Raw genomic sequence first — 20,061 nt, 5'->3', positions numbered from 1 at the left:
TCTCCTCTCCTGGCTCCCTCCTTCCCCTCTCTCTAGCCAGTTCTGTTCTATCCATTGTTAACATTTTGGTGTGACAAGTTTTTTTAATTAAAAAGGCAGAATTGGGGACATTTTTTCTTGTGTCATTTTTATTACTATTGGTGTATATTGTTTTATCCTGAAAAACAAAACTCTCCAAACTTTGAATTTAAAAATTAGGCACGATTACTTTACGGTCAAGATTCCTTTATTAACAAAAGAGTTCATCTTTTTTTTCTTTACAGAGCTCAGACTATAAGCCATAGGTTAGCAAAACTGAAAGATAAATTTGACAACGGGAAAAGAAGACAATGCAGCTGCATGGGAGGAAAGACTTTTTTTGACAATGACTACATTTGCACCCCCACATTTTGAAGAACATAAAGGGGGATACCTTATTCTAGATGATTTCTTCCCTTTTTTCATTGCTTCTAGAAACTGGCTGATCATCACTTGAGCAACAGAGGATTGCACACAGAGCTGTTGTTCTCAGCTTTGCAAGGAACAAAGCCTGGGAACTTGGCTTTTTTATGGATTTTATTTCTCCGAGAGTTTTCTTACTAAGTGACTTGACCTTGCACGGTTAATTTGATGTAATCTTAAGAAAACATATGAAGTATGCTTTAGAAAAAGTTACACACGCTCTAACCAGCCATCTTATTTGGCAATCATTTTCCACGGCGTTTGTCCTTTCGGGATGGGACGGTGGGGTCCTTTTTACACGTGAATGTTGAAATCTACATACAAGAGCTCCAAACTCCTGCTGACCTCCTCTGCGGCACCGCTGGTACTGAGAGACAGAGCACTGAGGCCGGCAGGGGGGTCTCCCCCGAGGTCTCAGTCACCCCAGGCTGTTTGGCCATCAGTCCTGGAGTGTCACGCCAGAGGATCTGGGCAGTCCACACACACAAACTTAGCAGCTCCTCCCATAATATCAGCATTTGTGAAACACATAGGAGGGGCTCAGATGCATCCGGTGGAGAAGGAGGGACTGCTTGCTTGTCCCCGTTTGCAGTCAGAGTCCTTTGAAAGCACAGGACACTGCAGCGGGAGAACCTTCCTCTTCAGGGTTCCATGGCTCTAGTATCCTCTCTCCATTCTCAGAACACAGGGGACACTCTCCAGCCCTCAACTCAACAATGTGAGCCCCTGGATAGGTTTTCAATTCAGAAATTGCGGATTGAAAAGGAACAGCTGCTCTGTTGTTCTGGGGTGCTGCTCAATAGTCCCAGTTGTGTCCCTGAATTGATCCTGAAGAAGAAGGTGCTTTCCTGGGTCCATCCTCCCCCACCCAGCCAAGCCAGTGTGAACGGGCCCGTGTGGGCCACAGAGACTTACACCAGGCTGCTTTTCTGATTGTCTTCTTCCAGCCACTGCTCATAAACTTGCCCACTGAGCCAACAAATTTGGAGACAGGGACTGTTTCTGATTTGCAGCAGCTGAGTTTCTGTCCCCAACCTTCCTCACACTGATTTCCCCTGGGGTTTTAGGAGAACCGAGGCCGCCGCAAGCCTCAGATATAGAGCCCGGAAAGGAAGGGTGGTCTAGGGTGTGTGTGTGTCTCAGTCACTTCCTTTCTTTTGGAGCATTTTCACGAGTCGCCAGCTGGTCCCAAGGCTCCTCTCCCAGCGGGTCAGGTGGTGTCCAGACCTGGCGGAGGCCTGGCTGGTGCAGGAGAAAGGTGGCAGGAGGAGGTGTGGGTAGTGGCCAAGAGACCCTGAGAAGCGGTGTCCCTGGAGCTGTTCTCCGGATTCACTCGGGTCCAGTCAGGCCACTGTGTGATTTCATGAGAAGCGTGGGAAGCAAAGACTCTGGGGAAGGGGTGCTAAGACACAGCAACGATGGACAGAACTTTCTGGGAAACTTCAAGGCTCCCAGGAGCACTGGGCAGCTTCATATCCAAGAGTCACTGCGAGATGTAAGGAGGCTGTCCTGGGGTGGGAGAAGGTGAAGCTGGGATTGGGGGAGGGGAGGTGGGCAGGGGGCTCAGTCCTCAGTCCTTTATTCTCCATGGAGACTCTCACTCTGAACTTGGAGAGGCTGCAGAGTCCCCATCCTCGGGGTCCTGCCCATGGGGGGAGATGGGCTGACCCCCCTTCACACGCTTCCACTTCATTCTTCGGTTCTGGAACCACACTTTGACCTGACGGAGGAAACAAAGGAGCCCAGTCACTTCAATGCAGGTGAGACCAGCTTCCCACACTGATGCTCAAGCTAGCCAGGGTGCAGCTGCAGCGACCTCAGTTCGAATCTCTGCTTGCCCCTCCTCACTTCTCCAAAGGCTCCAAGAATTGAGACCAAAGGAGGACACACCAATCTGCCCAGAGGCCTGTCTTGTGTCTCCAGATGCAGAAAGGCCGACAGACCTGGGAACGGTTCTATAAGTCACTCTGCATGGGCCCCACCCCCTCTCAGATGCCCCCCCCCCCATCCTGTGCAACACCCCTTCCCTCTGGCTTCTATTACCCAAGGGTCTGGGAGCAGAGGATCACCAGCCTCATCCTTAGGCACATTTACAAAGCACCTTTCAGCTCAGACAGCTCTGGTCTGCACATTCTCTCATCTGAGCGTCTGCATTACTGCAGGGTGGGGTTATGACCCTGTTTTACAGATGGAGACCCAGAGAGGTTAGGAGACACGTCCCAGAGGTCACAGGGCTAGGAAGCGGTAGAGGCAGGATTTGAATGGAAGTCTTCGGATTCTAGATCCTCACTCTGGCAGAGTGCTTCAGCAACTACAAGCTGCTATCAGCTGTTATTATCATATTATTTTACTCCACGTCAGAGCATGGGTGTGGGTGGAGTGCTCTGAAGGAAAGCCCCAAACAAAGGGCTAGGAAGTTTCTCTGAGTGCGCCCAGGAACCAGCTGCACATCCGAGTCACCTGGAGGACTTATCAGAAACACAGATTCCCAGTCTCACTCATTATCACAGCAAAACCCCTCCCTGGAGCTCTGGAATCTGATTTTAAATCTGCATTTAAAGACCTAGGCAATTCCAATGCACAGTCAAGTTTGGGAGTAATGAGATCAGAAGGTCCAACCCTGGCTGCACATGAGAATCATCTGGGGGACCTTTGAAAAGTTCTGAAGCCTGGACTCCATCCCGGACCAATGAAAACAATCTCTAGGTGTGGAGCCCAGACATCAGTGTTCCTAAAATCTCCGAAGGTGGTTCTCAGGTACAGCCACAGCTGGGAACCACTGGACTGCGTGGAGGGAGAAGATTCAGGGAGGGGTGGTGGGAAGGGAAGGGGATGAGAAAGCGGAGGAAAGAAGGGCTGGCCAGAATTGAGGGGACCCCCTGGGCCACACCTGGCGCTCGGAGAGGTCCAGGTTCACAGCGATCTCGTATCTCCGGAGCCGGGTCAGGTAGTTATGGTGCGCGAACTCAGCCTCCAGCTCCCGAAGCTGCTCCTTGGTGAAGGCCGTCCTCTCCTTGCGGGCCTTGCTGCCGCCCTCCACTCTCGCTCGGTTCTCCTGGTTGTCTGGGGAGAGAGGGCCCCAAATGGGAAGATGTGAGCGTAGGGGCCTCGGTTCCCTTTTGTCCTCAAGCAGCACGGCAGCCTTTCCCTGTCTGTCTGATTTTTAAAGGATGCTAAGAAAGAATCCACATTGTCCCTTTATCATTCCTTCTAGTGTCTTAACTCCCTGAGAATTGGGTAGTTTTTTTGGCTCCTAAACTTAGGCGCCCCTCCAATTTTTTTTTTATGAGGAAGATTGTCCCTGAGCTAACACCTGTGCCCATTTTCCTCTATTTTGTGTGTGGGATGCTGCCACAGCATGGCTTGATGAGTGGTATGTAGGTCCACGCCTGGGATTGGAACCTGCAAACCCCGGGCTGCTGAAGTGGAGCATGCAAACTTAACCACTACAACACCGGCTGGTCCCTCCCCAATTTTTTTAATTCCCAAAGCACAAGAAGCTGCCCTTGGCTATTTAATGGTCTCTACCCCGCAGCTGGATGTTATTAGTGGCTGTAAGCTTGCGGGGCAAGATGCTCTGAAACAGAGGTTCTCTGTCATCAGCGACATCAGTATCACCTGGGAACTGTTAGAAAAGCAAATGCTGGGGCCTCACCCAGAACTACTGAATGAGACGCTCTGGGAGTGGGGCCCCACGATGTGTTTTAACAAGCCCTCCAGATGATTCTGACGCGCGTCAGGTTTACAAACCACTGCTCTAAGACCTTGCTATTCAAAGGGTGCTCGGCGGCAGCAGCACGGCAGGAGCTGGTCAGACTCGAAGGATGTCAGGCCCCACCCCAGACCTACTGAAGCAGAATCTGCTTCTAAGAAGATGGCCCCGGGAGCTGCGTGCAGGTATAAATTGAGAAGTGCTGCTTTAAGCGTCTTTTCCCCCTCTGACACCGAGAGGGGCCTGGAAAGCTCATCTATGAAGGAGGCTCTGAGTTAGACACAGCAGGGGCTCAATCATAACTGCTAACAGGGGTGCAGGGACCACGCCCCCTAGTCGGATTAGCCACTTGATCCTCAAAATAACCCAACCAGGCGAGTTCCAGTGTCAGCCCTATTATATAGACCAGGAAACTAAGCACGGAGAAGTTAAGCAAGTTGGCCACGTTCATCCAGCCAGTGAGTGGCTGAGGCGGGAATCAAACCCAGGCAGTTTGACTCACATACTGTTCACACGAAATACGTGTAGGAAGGGTTTACAAACTGTCAAGCGCTGTACAAACAAAAGGGACTGTACCTTACCTGCTGAGCAGGGTCTACTCTACGTTCCCTTTGGTGGTGGTGGGTGGAGAGGCCACAGGAAGGAGACCCACACACCTACGTTTAACAATGCGCGCCAGGTGTCCGCCGGATGGCTGAAGGACCCGCCCTTCACGCGCGGCGCTACCAGTTGGAGACGTTCCCCTCACTGTCCTTGTTTTACAGACATGGAGGCCGTGGGACTGCCGCATGCTTTAGGGTTGCGTGTGTTCTGGGGGAGACTCTGCTCTCAGAGGCCGAGTCTAAACTGACCCGGTTTTACACCTTAGACTGGTATGGGGCGTATGGCGGGGAAGCCGCCCACAGTCCCCGCTAAGCAGCCAAATTGCGGGGCGGGCTGGGCATGTGGAGACCCTCGTCGCCCTCGAGTTCCAGTTGGGAACTTCGGCCCGCCGGTCCCTTCTTAGCACCTCCTTCTCCCGCTTTCGCTCGCTCGTTTGTCAGTTTCCACGTCCCCCGCCGCCTGGGGCTCCCTGCGCTGGGAGGGAAGAGCAGCGGGCGCCGCCCGCCCGGGAGCCCGAGCGGCCCGCCTGCCGGGTGCGCCCGGGGCCAGAAGGGGGCGAGTGCTCGGCCTGGGCGGCCTGCCCGGCGGCCTCTGGCTCGCGGCCCGAGAAGGCCGGCCCGGGCCCCTTCGGAAGCGCGAGCGTGGGCTGGAGGGAAGGACGCGCGGCCCCGGGCCGGCGCCCCCAGGAGTCCGCCGGTCCCGGCACGCGGGCCCGGGAGGGAGGGGCGGTCACGCAGCGGATGGACGGCCTTCCCGGAGCACAGTCCGGCGCGCGAGCCGAGAGAGAGGCCAGGAAGCCCGCTCATACCCAGCCCTTCCTGTCCCGGGGCTCAGAGCGGTTCCCAGCCCTTCCCTTGAATGGCGGAGGGATGAAAACCTAGCGGACTTGTGCCGAAGTTTGACTCCTGGACCTCCTCGCTGGAGCCTTTCAACAAGTCACTGAACGTCTCTGGGCTTCAGTCGTCTCATCAAAAAATTGGGAAAAACAGAGCACCTACCTCCCAAGGGTTATTGGGAAGACTGGATGAGCTAATGTGTGTGGAAAATGGTTTCAAAACTTTAAAGTTCTGAACAAATATAAAATATTCTTCAACTCCAGAGATGCCATCTGCGGGGCGGGAACAGTAACAGCTGGTGTTTCTTGAGGGCGTCTCTGCTCAGATTCAGTCACTGCTTCAAAACTCCCCACACAACAGCCCCACACAGCCTTAGGAGTACGTTATCATCCCCGTTAGCACTGTCATGTGGATTCGTGTGGTAATTTGATTAACAGCTTTCTCTCTCCCCCCAGGGACACAACTGCTTTTTCTCACTTGCTACTGTACCTGGCACATAGGAGTTACTTGCTAAATCCTTCTCAGTATCCAGAGGAGGAGGCAGCCTCAGAGAGGCCCAGGAACTTGCCTGGTGTGCTAGGCAGCTTTTAAGCAGCAGAACTGAGATTCGAACCCAGATCCACCTGTGTAGGGCATGGCGGTCAGCCCTGGCATGGGGGTCTCCATCTTGCATCTGGCCGGCCTGGGGCTGGACCTGGACCAAGCAGCTGTGCTTGTCTCTGCCTCCAGGGCTCCTGGGGGCCCTGTCTCTGGGTGATAGCCGCACCCACCCTCCCGTTCTCCCAGGCCTGCTTAGGTGTGCCCAGGTGCCCTATAGAATCCCCGAAAACAATCCCCCCGCCATCACCACGTGCACACACAGTCCTGCACATAATCTTGCCAAGAGAGAAGAGGGGAGATCGCGAGAGGAGCCCTCTGGAGCTGGTCTTGGACTGATTATGTGGGCAGCTGACCACTGTCAACCGAGAAGAGGAAATAGGACAAAGAAGCTTTAGCCGGGAGCTGAGTGTCTCACCACCGTGCAACCCTTGGGCAGCACCCACGAGGGGAGGTTGGATACGGCATTAGGACGTCGCTTGTTCCTCATCTGCCTCCCAGAGGGGGAGGAACTGCCATCACTGTTAGAGGTGACAAAAGGGCCAGACAGACGGCAAGCCAGTTATGAAAAATGAAGTGGAAGATGTGGTTCTCTTTGTTCTGCAAACTTTGCATCAAGATAGAAAAAGAAAGACAAAGAAAAAGTAGGAGCACTTTATGCCATTTGTGTCAGGGGGTGTTCAGTCCGCCGGCTCACGTGCACAGTTCACGTGCACAGTTCACGTGCACATTGTCCCCAAGAGGGTTTGATCCCAGGAGAGGACACCCCTGTTGGGGAGCCTCTTTCCTTTCTCTGGGCCTCAGTTTCCCCATGTATAGAAGATGGGATTGGGCTGGATCTTTCCCCTAGGGAGCTGGTGTCAGAGTTTTTTCCCAATACACAGCCCTGACACCCTCTTCTCCTCTCACTACTCCCTCTTCTGTTGAGAACCCCTGGCCTTGAACCTGAGGCCCCTTCTAGCAAATATTCTTGTCTTGGCCCCTAGTTCCTCCCTTCATTCAGATCTGGGGTTTGCTGTGCGATCTGCCCCAATGCAGTCCGCAGCCTTCCCAGCAGCCTCAGCCCAAAGATAAGGGCTGTGCTGGGGAATTTCTCTCCCTCTGACATGCAAAGCTCCCCGCCTCCAGCTGAGTAGAGGGGAGTTGTGTTTGCAGAGGTGTCTGAGGACCTTTTGGCGAGCCTAGGCCTTACCTGGCTCCAAGGAAGAGCTCTCTGACCTTGGGCAAGTCTCTTAAGTTCTCTAAGCCTCAGTTTCCTCATTTGTAAAACGAGAATAGCTACACCCACTGTGGTCAGAGGCTGTTGAGAAGGCAAAAGGAGGTGGGGAACATGTGTTGACACCCAGCATCTTGCCTGCACACTGCTGAGACTCCCTTGAAAGAACCATTGGAAGAGGTTCTACTGGAGATGACATTGGCAAGATGATTCATAGGCAGAGATTAGAAAAGATGCTCCTCAAGGTGCCATGTCTCCAGAGCTGTGTGAAAGGGATGCCTTTTAAATGTCTGACCTTTTAAGTATTTTCCCTTCCACGCTGCTTTTCTATGTCGTTGCTTGGATCTGTGTCTCTGTCTGCTATCGGCCACCGTTGCTTCAGCCTCCTGGGGTGGGAGGACATCATTCCAGGCACAGTAACCAACAGCCATCAGAATCACAAATTGGTCCTTCTGGTCCTGCTTCTCTCTCAGGGGTAGCAGGTTCCTCTTCCAGGACTGCACTGGGCGGCGGCTGGCGCTCAGCTGGCTGCCTCTGTGGTTGAGGAGCCACTCCGCTCCAGGCCCTGCACAACCCTCAGAGCAGCAGGACCATGATGGAACAGTCGACGGTGCCCAGCGAAATGCAAACAGGATGCGTGTGTGTGATTGTGGTTTCCACCATGAGTTTTCACACCATCCAAAGTAAATTATTTCATCAATAGCTGTCATGTTTGGCAGGCCTTCCTAAAGTTAGCAGACAGCTTTATCGGAGCCGCAAGGAGGTCCAGACAGACCCTGGGGAGCTGCCTTTCTGGAGTTCTGTATCCCTACTCCCCAGCTCTTAGCCATTTTACATAAATTTCTATCCAAGACCAGTTAGAAAGCCGTATGCCCTGTATTCAAATAGCACTTTGCAGTTGACAATGGATTTCCTTCCCCCAGAGAGAACCTGCTTTTGGGCTTTCATATATCCTACAGAACCACAGACTAGTAGAGCCGGACGGGGGCTTAGAGATGATCTAATGCCACCTTTTCCTTTCACAGGTGAGCAGAGAGAAGGTAAGAGACTCGCCAAAAGACACACGGCAAATTAGTGGCAGAATCAGATCTAGAACCCAGATTTCCTTAATAGGAAGCTATTTCCACACTATTAGGCTGCTTCCTATTGTATCCTCTTATTTATTCTGTGAGGTAGGTAAGGTACACATTAGCCCACTGAACTGATGAAGAAATTAAGACCCTGGGACCAGTCCAGGGCTATAGCCACCATGTCACACTGCCCTGTGGGGACAATGAGCACGGAGGCTGTGCCTACTTCAGGGATGGCACCTGTGTCTGGGCCCAGGTCAGTCTCCCTGGAACTGCCCAGGGAGGGAGGCCGGAGGAGATGTTTGGGGCATGATGTCAGTAGATGAGACCTTGGCAAACCCACTGAAAACGGTGTCTGTGGCTTCCTGGGCTGTCACAATAAAGACCTTTGTTGTCTTCATTAGTTCTCATATTTTCAACCTCAGAAGGAGGAGTCAAAATGCATCAAAATAGACAAGACCTGGATGGAGCCAGCTCAAGACCAGCTGGGCGTTCGCATCCCTGGCTTCCTGGGATTGGCCTGCCTTTCTCATTGGGCCCCACTCACCTCAGTGTTGGGCCCTTCCCCTCTCCTACAGGTGCCTAACAAGACATGCTAGGGCTCCCTGCCTCTTTGAGGAGCCCAGCAGTGGGACGGGGGATTCAGGGTATGTTTTCCGGGAGAGAAGCAGATTCTTCTGGAATGGGAGTGCCTGGTGCTAGAGTAGTCTTTGCTGAGTCCCAGGTGGGGTGGGGCAGTGAGGGTGGGCGGTGGTGAGGGAGGGGGGAACAGACTGGGCCATGAGATGGGGTGTGGGGACCTCGGCGGGGGGTCAGGCGGGGGAAGCAGAGAAGTGGAGGGGGAAGGGAGGCAGTGGAAATGAGCGGTGGGAGCAGCAGCAAGCCTCCAAGATGGGTTGGGGGAGGTATGGGCACACTGGGCTTTGTTTGTGTTTATAAGTTCCAGATGTCGCCCTCAGCTGTCACCAAAGGAAGTGTGGGCTTCAGGACCCAGGCCCCACCCTTCTTACTGTTCTATCACCGCATTTAAGGAAAACAGGGGAAAACATGAAATATAAAAGGCTGGAGTGGGGGCTCGGGGAGGAATTCTGGCAGAGGCCAGGGGAACCTGATTTGGTGAGCAGAGAGGGCGCTGGGGAGGGGGCTGGCTCCGGGGGTCTGCAGGGGCCTCAGGTCCTGCCCCTCACAGAGCATGGGCTGCTTGGCCTCTGGCATCGTCCCCACCTCCTGGGCCCAGGTGCCCTGATTTAGTCAAGCTAGAGTTGTTCTTTCTCCAGAACTTGCAGACAGTATCTGGGGGTTGGGGAAGCTGAGCAGGCCCAGGCCCACGGCTTGTGCTGATGCCTCTCAGTGCAGACAACGGCCAAGGTCTGGGGTCTTGCTCTGGGCCCTGACCTCTGCCTGTCAGAGGAGGAGAGGCAGGAGCTCCAACATGCCCAGAGGGACGGAGTTGTGTCTCCTCCTCCCACACCGGCCACTCTGGACCTAAGGCTTCATCCTCGCTGGGGATTCTGGGTTGAAGTTGGGGTGAGAGGGGCTGCAGCAGGTGTGCACCCCTGAAACTGCACCCTGCCCAGCACCGCAACGATCCTGGGCCAGGGAGCCCACAGGGACAGGCAGGCCTGACTGGCCGCAAGGTTCCCTCTGAGCTCGGGTCACGGCCTACTGGGCTTTGAGCGTGGGTAACCTGGGCTGCAGCCAGGATCAGGGAAGACTTTGAAAAGAGAAGGGTGCTCACTGGTAGGTTTGGGGCAGGTGGGTTGAGAGGTTCTCGAGTGCTGGCTGTGGTCTTTACATCTATGATCTCCTCTAGTCCCACAGCCCCCTTCTGAGGTAGATAGATACCCTTATTCTCACTTCTCAGAGGAGGAGACTGGGATTCAGTGGGGTTTAGGACTCGCTTGAGTTCACACAGCCAGGAAGTTGTGGATCCTGGACTTGAATCAGGTCTGCCCCATTAGCACACTTAACATTAATCTCTCACCCCCGCCCCCATTACTAGGCTGCAGCCCAGCATGGGGGGGGGGGGGTGGGGGTGGATATGAGATCACGCAGCGTGGCCCTCAGCATCACGGGGGTGGGGGGTGGATATGAGGTCACGCAGCATGGCCTTCAGCATCACTCCAGTGACTCAGGTGACACTCACTGAGGTCGGCCATTTATTTAGTTATCACCTCCTTTCCTTCTTCCTCTGTCAGACAGCCTGCTTCTTTAGAGATTCCTTCCTAAAACTGTCTCCACTTTCCCCTTCTCTCCCTGTGGGTACAAGGTCAGAATGCAGGGAGCTGCGTGTGTCCAGAGACAATGCTCTATCCGAGTGGAAAAGCTCTAGGAGCCAACGGGACCCCGGGCTAGGAAAGCTCTGAGGCGCACGTCCCTGAGACGCTGCTTTCCCCACAGGGGTTTTTAACTGGAGCATTCGTGCCACTGTTAGAACCTTGTCCCTGTCCCTATACCCCCTCTTTGTGGGCTGAATTTTGCCCCCCGTTAATGTGCTGAAGTCCTCACCCCCAGTACTTCAGAATGTGACTGTATTTGGAGATAGGGCCTTTAAAGAGGTGATTAAGTTAAAATGAGCCCATTAGGGTGGGCCCTATTCCAATCTGACTAGTGTCTTTATAAGAAGAGGACATTAGGACACACAGACAGCAAGGATGCCCATGGACGGAGGAAAGAGCATGTGAGCACGTGGCCAGAAGGCGGCCATTTGCAAGTCAAGGAGAGAAGCCTCAGGAGAAACCAAACCTGCCACTGTCTTGATCTTTAACTTCTAGCTTCCAGAACTGTGAGAAAATAAATATGTGTCATTTAAGCTATCCAGTCTATGGTATTTTGTTACGGTGGCCCCAGCAAACTAAGACACCCCCCATAGGCCGGGCTCAGTGGGCAGAGGGAGTGAGGCCCTGAGGGGTGCCTGGAAGGCTGATGCTAGGCCATAGGAGACCTCTCTAGATTGGTCCTTTCCTCTAGATTGGAGAACACGCCACACATCCATGTGACAGCTGGGCCCTCTAGCTGCCCAGCTGTGGCCGCCTCCCAACTGCCCCACGGTGGTGGGTCCATCTTATTGCCCAGCCACAGCAGCTCCACTTGCTTCCCAGCCGTGGCGGCCTTGGTACTTGGGAGCTGATCCCAGTACCCCGTGGAGGATTCCTGCAGAGTCAGCCCAGCCTGCATGTGGCTGTTTATGTGCCTTTCTGACCCCAGCACTCACACTGACCCTGGGCTGGTTTTCTGATTGAAGTCTGGCTCTCTGCACTTTTTCATGAGTGAGGCTGTAAAAGTGCTGATGCATTTTGCAGTAGAACACCACACATGGCAGAAACGCTTGTGCTGGACGGTGAAGCCACTCTCAGAGAAAGAGAGAAAATGAATGAATAAATGCCAGGCTGCAATAAAGGCTATTGACCAGACATTGAATGAGATCCTCCCATGTGAAAAATTTCAGTAGGTGCTAGAGAGATTGCACAGGTAAATCAGATATCATTCCGGCCCTCCAGATACTTCAATTTTAGGGAGAAAGGCAGCCATATGCTTCTATAACTCTGGATGCAAAGCCAACTGTGGTTTGATGCTAAAACAGAGGTGTAAATAAGGCATGCTCCACATGTGTGGAAAGGATTCTCAGACACTCAACAAACTAGGAGTAGAAGGAAATTACCTCAATATAATACAAGCCATATACGAAAAGCCCACAGCCAATATCATACTCAATGGTGAAAAACTGAAAGCCTTTCTCTAAGATCAGGAACTAGGCAAGGATGCCCACTCTCATCACTTCTGTCCAACATAATGCTAGAAGTCCTAGCCAGAGCAATCAGGCAAGAAAAAGAAATAAAAGACATACGAATTGGAAAAGAAGAAGTACAATGACCTCTATTCATAGATGACATGATCTCATATGTGGAAAACCTAAAGATTCCACATAAAACCTCTTAGAACTAATAAATGAATTCAGCAAAGTTGCAGGATACAGAATCAACACACAAAAATCAGTTGTGTTTCTATACACTAACAACAAACATTCTGAAGAATAAAATACTTAGGAATAAACTTGACTAGGGAGGCAAAAGACTTGTACACCGAAAATTACAAAACAGTGCTGAAAGAAATTCAATAAGACACAAGTGAAAGACATCCCATGTTCATGGATTGGAAGACTTAATGTCGTTAAAATGGTCATACTATCCAAATTGATCTACAGATTCAATACAACCCCTACCAAGATCCCAAAGACATTTGCCAAAATAGAAAAAAAAAATCCTAAAATTCACATGAAATCTCAAAGAACCCTGAATAGCCAAAGCAATCTTGAGAAAGAAAAATAAAGTTGGAGGCCTCACACTTTCTGATTTCAAAATACTTTACAAACCTACAGTAATCAAAACAGTATGGTACTGGCATAAAGATAGACATATAGACCAAGGGAACAGAATGGAGAGCCCAGAAATAAACCCTCACGTATATGGTCAAATGATCTTCAACAAAGTTGCCAAGACTACACAATGGGGAGACAACAGTCTGCAACAAATGTTGGGAGCACTGGATCCCCACACGCAAAAGAATGAAGTTAGACCCTCACTTTCCACCATGCGTAAAAGTTAACTCAAAATGCATGAAAGACCTAAATGTTAGACCCATAAAACTCCTAGAGGAAAATATGGGGGAAAAGCTTCATGACATTGGGTTTAGCAATCATTTCTTGGCCATGACACCAAAACCACAGGGAACAAAAGCCAAAAGAGACAAATGGGACTACATCAAACTTAGAAACTTCTATGCAGCAAAGGAAACAATCAACAGAATGGAAAGGCAACCTGCAGAATGGGAGGAAATATTTGCAAACCATATCTCTGATAAAGGGTTAATATCCAGAATATATAAAGAACTCCTAAACGTCAACAATAAAAGTCAAACGATCTAATTAAAAAATGGGCAAAGAACTTGAAAGGACATTTCTCCAAAGAAGGTATACAAATGGCCAAACAAGCATATGAAAAGATGATCAACAACACCAAGCATTAGGAAAATGCAAATCAAAACCACAAGGAGATATCACCTGACATCAGTTCAGAGGGCCACCATCAAAACAAAAAACAAACAGAAAAACACCTCCCCTCCCAACACACACACGCAAAATAAGTGTTGGTGAGGAGATGGAGAAATTGAAACCCTTGTACACTGTTGGTGGGATTACCAAATGGTAGAGCTGCTGTGGAAAGCAGTATGGAGGTTGCTCAAAATATTAAAAATAGAATTACCGTATGAGCCAGCAATCCCACTTCTGGGTATACACCCACAAGAATTCAAAAAGGATCTCCAAGAGATATTTATACACTCGTGTTCACTGCATAATTATTAAGAATAGTGAAGAGGTGGAAGCAACCCAAGTGTCCATCAACAGATGAATGGATAAAGAAAATGTGGTATATACATACAATGGAATATTACTTAGCCTTAAAAAAGAAGGAAATCTTGCCACATGCTACAACACAGGTGAAGCTTGAGGACATTATGCTAAATGAAATAAGCCAGTCACACAAAGGCAAATACTGCATGATTCCACTCATATGAAGTACCTAAAGCAGTCAACGCTTAGAAAGTAGAACGCTGGTTACCAGGCCTGCGGGAGGGAAAAGGGGTGTTGTTGTTCAATGGATATGGACTTTTAGTTTCACAAGTAGAAAAACTTCTGGAGATCTGTGCCACAACAATATGCATATAGTTAACACTATTGTGCCGTACACTTCAAAATGGTTACTACGGTAAAATGTATGTTACATGTTTTTGACCACAATATAAAGAAAGGAGATTTCAAATACAATATGTCCCATGGTAAGAAATCTCAGGAGAACTCCTTTAGGAGGTTTTAAGCTGTATTCAGAAAATCAGCACAGGTTCTAGCAGATCCTATAATTGGAAGCTTAACTATGGCTTTCACTGAAATGATGCTATGTACCAATGGAGTCATAAAAAAAAGAAAGAAAGGATTCTTGGAGGGAGTGGCCTTTGAGCTGGATGTTAAAATAGTAGGACTTCAATAGGCAGAAGAGTGGGGAAAGGGAAGGGTATTCCGAGTGAGGGGGGAGAAAGAGCAGCGTGTTTTTGCAGGGCAAGTAAACTGGTGTGACTTGTGGCGAGGTGAGTGAAGGTGGAGGTGGGAGGGGCGGCCTGGAGGGAGAGCAGGTGGGAAAGGGCGACAGGGGCTGATTTGTGGAGAGTTTTTAAACCTCAGGCGAAAGCGAGAGTTCACGTGTTTGGCAGAGGCAGGCACAGATCAGATCTTGCGGGGAGAAATCCGGGGAAGGACAAGCCCCAGGGAGGCGCACGTGTTAGAGCTGAAGGAGGACGGGACAAAGCGAGTTGGATGAAGGCAGAGCGAGGGCGTGAGCCGCCAGCGGCCGTGCTGAGCCCAGCACAGCGGCTCTCCCAGGCGGCGACCAGATTCCCCCGCAGCCGGGCTGATGCGCAGCCTTCCCTTGAGCCCCGCCAGGAAATCACCGCGAAATCCCTCGTGCCCATAAATTAAAGACGACCACGGTAGCAACAACAGATTGGGGGCAAGCAATAGTGGCCTCGCAGCTGTCCCCGCCAGCAGGGGTTTTTAACACCCCCTACCAGGGGCTGGAGAGAGACAACATCACGCTGTCTCCTAAATCAGCCTTGTGCTGTGAACCAACAGAAGGTCTCAGGGTGGGGGCCTGGGACCCCCGCTTTCCTGGTCGTTTTCTTGAGCAAATCAGCTCCACCTCCAGTGGGAGTGACGCCGAGGCAGCTGGGGCTGGCAGAGGGGAGAGCAGAGAACGTTCCTCTCGAAACAAACTTTGAGTAACTTTCTGTTATTGGAGCCTCAGGGACCAGCCAGGATGAGACACATATGCCAGACACAACTCACCCCTCACCTCTCCAGCAGATCTCTGAGCTCCAAGCTCCTAACTGATGACAACTGGATTTTAGGGCCAACAGTGATTGCGAGAATTTCGGAGATAGTGTATTTGAAATATTCAATTTCATTGACCCCCTAAATATCAGGAGATTTGTCAGACTGTGTGTTCCGAAGGCTGGTTCTGGAAACACGGGCCTAATACCAATCACAGCTGCTATTTATTGAACTCACGTACTAGGCACAGGGTTAATTTCGTGGATCATTGCGTTTAACTTTCACAGAGACTCTATATGGAGGTGCTATTGTTATAGTCCAATTTTACAGCTGGGGAGACAGAGGCTCCAAGAAGTTAAGAACTTTCCCAAAGTCGTGCAGCTAAAAGTTGCAGTGCTGATGCTGGAACCTGTCTGTCTGACTATGAAGCACCACAGAGAACACGTTTCTTTCTTTCTTTCTTTCTTTTTTGAGGAAGATTAGTCCTGAGCTAACATCTGCCACCAATCCTCCTCCTTTGCTGAGGAAGACTGGCCCTGAGCTAACATCCGTGCCCATCTTCCCCTACTTTATATGTGGGACACCTGCCACAGCATGGCTTGTCAAGCGGTGCGTCGGTCCCCACCTGGGATCCGAACCAGCAAACCCCGGGCCGCCGAAGTGGAACTTGCGCACGTAACTGCTGCACTACCAGGCTGGTCCCCAAAAATGCCTTTCTGATCAATGCTGGTTAACCCTCCCGAGGTGGCTGATAGGGCCCGGTGAGGCGTGTGAAGCACTCACGTTGGGCACAAAAAGGAAGGGGCACCAAAAACCTCAGAATCAGGAGAAATAGTATTTTAATGCAATGTTTTTAAAAATCAAAATTAATGCAAAAAAATTTATGGAAAAAGAGAGTATCAAAATTTTAAATAGAGAGAGAATCCAACCAGTGACTCAGGATGGGTGGGGTGGGGTGGGGTGTGGGTTCTCTGTGGGTTTGTCTCTTGTGAACTGAATCCCAGATTCCCGGAGTTGGTTGTGAGCTTGCTCATCCCTTCCCTCTTTCTTTAGGCTCTTACAAAGCTAAGCTTTCCTGCCTTCTTCCCTTCAGCTAAATTCCAGAGGAAGACTCTAGCAACTGAGTGATAGAGATTTCCATGCTGAACAGAGAGTGGGCCTGGAACCCCAGAGAAGGGATGTGAGTCAGCTTGCTGCGCCCTGCCTGGTGCGACTGCTGCCATTGCTGCTGCGACTGAGGGGACCTCAAGGGAGAGCCCGGGGCCCCTCCTGCATGGGAACCTCCGCCAACCAGAGGCTGACTCTGAGGACTGCAGGGCATTCAGCAGAGGGTGTCCGTGTGCCCTTGGGGTGGTCAGATGCCTGGCACGTGAACTTACTCCCTAATGAAGTGCTATGGGCCACTGGCCAAAAGGGAAGATGGCACATTTGGGTCTTGCGGAAACACGAAATGATTTTGCCTAAGCCCAGCTGTTGGCTTTGCCCACGCCTTCCCGAGGCCTTGGCTCCCAGTTCCCTGGAAGGTGGCCGGAGGCAGCCGAGGGAGATGCGGCAGAGACGGAGGAGCCACAGTGGCAGGCGCCACGGAGGGGAGAGCTCTTCAACCAGGCACAGAGCCGAGTCTCTGAGAGCTCCTTGGAGAGAAGAAGCAGAAAGTGCCCGTTCTCAGCAAATCTCCAACGAGGGCTAGGAATAGTTCCGGATTTAACCGGCTGGGGGCTTAAAGGGCCCTTCCACTGAGCAGCCGGGAGGGCTGTGGTCATTATCATGCGCTGTGAACACATGGAGGGGCTTCTTCAAGCGGGGAGACTGAATATTTCAAAATGAGGATTCTGCTTGAAGTCTATCGCAGGATGTGGGCTTTGGGGTCTGAAGTCTGGGGTTTGAGCTCGCTTCTAGGGTGACCAACCATTCCAATTTGCCTGGGGCTAAAAGGGTTTCCTGGGACACTGGACTTCAATGCTAAAACCAGAAAAGTCCTGGGTGAGTTGAGATGCGTGGGTCACTCTATTTGGACCCCATTCTAGCAGTGTTCCCCTCAAACTTTCCCTCTGTCCTTTCCACACAGGTAGAACCGAGATGCTGATAAGACCTGCCATACTCACCTCGAAAACTTCTGAGACTCCAAAGTGCTAACATATGTTTCCCACAGCACCTTGAACCTCTGATCACAGCCTGTCTTCTGCCAGACAGGCCTCTGCAGGCCTCTCCTCCCTCTCACTGTGAGCTCCTTGGGGGAGAGACCACCCTATTCATCTCTGCATCCCCAGAAACTGGGCCAGTGCTTGGCAAAGAGAAGATGCTTGAGAAATCTGTGCCACATGGAAAGTTCCTTGTAAAGCAGAGCACAGAGCGTTCTCATTGGTTGGTTGGCACTGTCATTTTCTGCCTGCCCCTGGTTAGTCCCATGAGGAGGTCCTCCATAGGTTCACACAGACAGATGTTGCCCCTACAGTGGCTGTCAGAAGGACATAGTGGGCAGCGGGGGCAGGAGGCACAGGCACTGCCTTGTTCAGGGCAAAAGGTGCCCGGTGGTGAGAGAAGCCGGAGCCAGCCCCGTGTGAAAACAAGGAAACAGTGGGTCCCCACCACGAAGGGGAGATGGACTCCAGCTGGGCTCCTAACACGCAGGCCAGCTCCATCCTCTGGCTTCTGGGCCTCCAGGGCTGAGCTGGGCTTTACCTGCACGCTGAGGTCCAGAGCTTGCCCTGGCCTGCCTGCCTCCCTGCCTCTTCCCAAGGCTGGTGATCCCTCAAGAGGGCTCCTCAGACAGGTGGTCTTCCCTGGGGGCCACCCAGGCCTTAGCATGCTGATCTGCCCCCTTGGCCTGGGCACGGCCCAGCTGGCCAGGGTGATACCTCATGGTGGTCTGCCCCAAATCTCAGTGCTTCAGCTCCCCCTCCTCCCTTGCCTCTCACATCCCAGCCCTAGCCCTGCTTCTCTGCCGTTAGGGTCCTGGAGGGTCCTGGCTCTCCTTGACCACCTAGGGTCCCGGCCTCAGTCCCAGCCCTCTGAGCCTCCATCTCAGCCGACTCCCCTGGTGAGCAAACCCTGTGGCTCTGGGACTGTTTGGAGCCGGCTGGGGCACGGTGGGGAGAATCGTGATGCAGAGGCAGCCCTTGCCAGCCTGCACCCAGACACTTCACCCCACATGTCCCCAAATCTTTGTGGATCCTGTTTCATTCTCTTGCTGGTACATCCTTCCTCAAGCCCAGGAGTGTTGGGCACACAGACATGGCCCCCATTACCAGAGAATCCTAGAACTCTGAGCAGAAGAAACCCTGAAGTTAATTTGTGCCTTCAGGTAAGTTAGTATTGTTTGCAATTCATGGTCAGAGCAGCTAGGCTCAGAGAGGGCAAACAATCTCCCCAAGGTCACACAGTAAAGGAATGGTCAGCTGTTCCTCAGTTACCTACCTGAACTCTCCTTTTTCCGTCTGGTTGACTTCTTCTCCGTCTCATTGGCAGTGCTCCCAAGGACCTCATAGTCCTCGCCTGGGCCTCCCGTGGCGTCTACCAAGCCTGGGCTGCTGGCCCCCATCTCCCTGGAGCCCCCAGCTGGGCCCGGATTGGGCCTGCGCCGGGCCTCCGAGACAGGGAAGTGCCAGTCGGGGGGCTGTGGAAAGGCGGGGTGCTGCTCAGTGAAGACGCGCTCCTCCCGGGGCAGGCTGTGTGGGGTGGCCGCCAGGCAGGAGGCCGAGAAGTCGGGGTACGCTGCTGTCGCTGTCGCCGGGAAGTCTGGTTTCTGGTGGAAGGAGAACGGGGTCGGCGGGTAGTGGGGGAGCCCGGAGACCCCACTGCCTTCCGACTGGGGATTTCGAAGGCAGCCCCACACAGAGGCAGGGGGGCGGGGGCTCCTCATGCAGCTGCTGGCCACGGGATCCATCTGCCGTCTGCCGCACGCCTCAGTCTTTTCGGTATGATTCTTATACTTTTTATATTAAAGTTTTTTTTAATGGAAAAAAAAATCAAATAAGAGAGAAAAATGTTCAACAGAAAATTCACCCCAGGAACCAAAACCAAAAACAAAACTAGTCTTTCCTTAAAGTACGCACATATGTGGCCAGCTACACATATGCGTGTGCACACACCTATGTCAGACTTCACTCCTGGCTTGCCGTCCCCCGACACACCAGCCTGCCTATTGGGGTCCCCTGTACGTGTATTTGTCGCCGATGACACTAAACATTGTCACTGTCCCGGCCCAGATGCGCCAGCTGAGCGCTCGTCCTGGAGCCCTGCGGAGGGCTGGACCAGGGCTGCCGAGACACACTTTTAAATCCTGCGGTGGGGAGAGAGTGACAAATTTCTGAAGTGAAATGTGAGAGAGGAGAGGGAGGGGTTAACCCGCGCACACACGATCCCCTCCAACCAAAACCCGAGCAGGGAACTATTAATCATCAGAAACCTTATATGCACATCTAATGGGATTTGCAGATGGAGACTTTTAAAGAAACATTGTCTGTATTTTTTTTTTAAGGAGGGAGAGAAGCACACACACACAACTTCTTTAATGTGCCTCCTGTAACACTATGAAGTTATTTTATTGCACTGTTAACAAAATTCCCCGAGTCTTGGATTTGGAAAAAGCCTTAAGTCAGATCCAGAATCCGTCAAGTGCCAAATTCCAGGGAGTGAAGCGGGGAATAAGCGTAAGAGACAAGTTTGCTGATTGCATTTGATTTAAGGGCCCTTCTACCGCTGCT

At 51.8% G+C, this 20,061-nt stretch overlaps 1 protein-coding gene across 3 annotated transcripts; it reads right to left on the bottom strand.

Moving 5' to 3' along the window:
• Positions 1 to 208: 208 nt before the first annotated feature.
• Positions 209 to 19,678, bottom strand: MEOX1 (mesenchyme homeobox 1). 3 transcript variants are annotated; one of them, XM_070227179.1, is made up of 4 exons: positions 19,447 to 19,605; positions 18,773 to 19,100; positions 3,332 to 3,504; positions 209 to 2,161 (listed from the first exon to the last, which is right to left on the bottom strand). In XM_070227179.1, exons 2-4 carry the CDS (start codon positions 18,894 to 18,896, stop codon positions 2,039 to 2,041), a joined length of 420 nt encoding a protein of 139 aa, XP_070083280.1. In that variant the 5' UTR covers positions 18,897 to 19,100; positions 19,447 to 19,605; the 3' UTR covers positions 209 to 2,038. The 3 variants fall into 3 exon arrangements, with proteins under 3 accessions (XP_070083280.1, XP_001491616.1, XP_005597410.1); XM_001491566.5 differs by having other exon boundaries at positions 18,773 to 19,678; XM_005597353.4 differs by lacking the exon at positions 3,332 to 3,504 and having other exon boundaries at positions 18,773 to 19,638.
• Between the last annotated feature and the right edge of the window lie 383 nt (positions 19,679 to 20,061).

The sequence above is a fragment of the Equus caballus genome, chromosome 11, assembly GCF_041296265.1.
Source record: "Equus caballus isolate H_3958 breed thoroughbred chromosome 11, TB-T2T, whole genome shotgun sequence".
Classification (NCBI taxonomy): Eukaryota; Metazoa; Chordata; class Mammalia; order Perissodactyla; family Equidae; genus Equus; species Equus caballus.
This window is presented reverse-complemented; position numbering and strand designations above follow the sequence as displayed.

What these genes read in the sequence shown, in the direction of transcription:
- MEOX1 (XM_001491566.5), bottom strand. Translation starts at nt 19,241, where the DNA reads ATGGATCCCGTGGCCAGCAGCTGCATGAGGAGCCCCCGCCCCCCTGCC. An exon ending in ACGGAAAAAGGAGAGTTCAG is followed by an intron (nt 3,505 to 18,772) that starts GTAGGTAACTGA and finishes CTCTCTCCCCAG; the next exon opens with ACAACCAGGAGAACCGAGCG. An exon ending in TGGACCTCTCCGAGCGCCAG is followed by an intron (nt 2,162 to 3,331) that starts GTGTGGCCCAGG and finishes TTCCTCCGTCAG; the next exon opens with GTCAAAGTGTGGTTCCAGAA.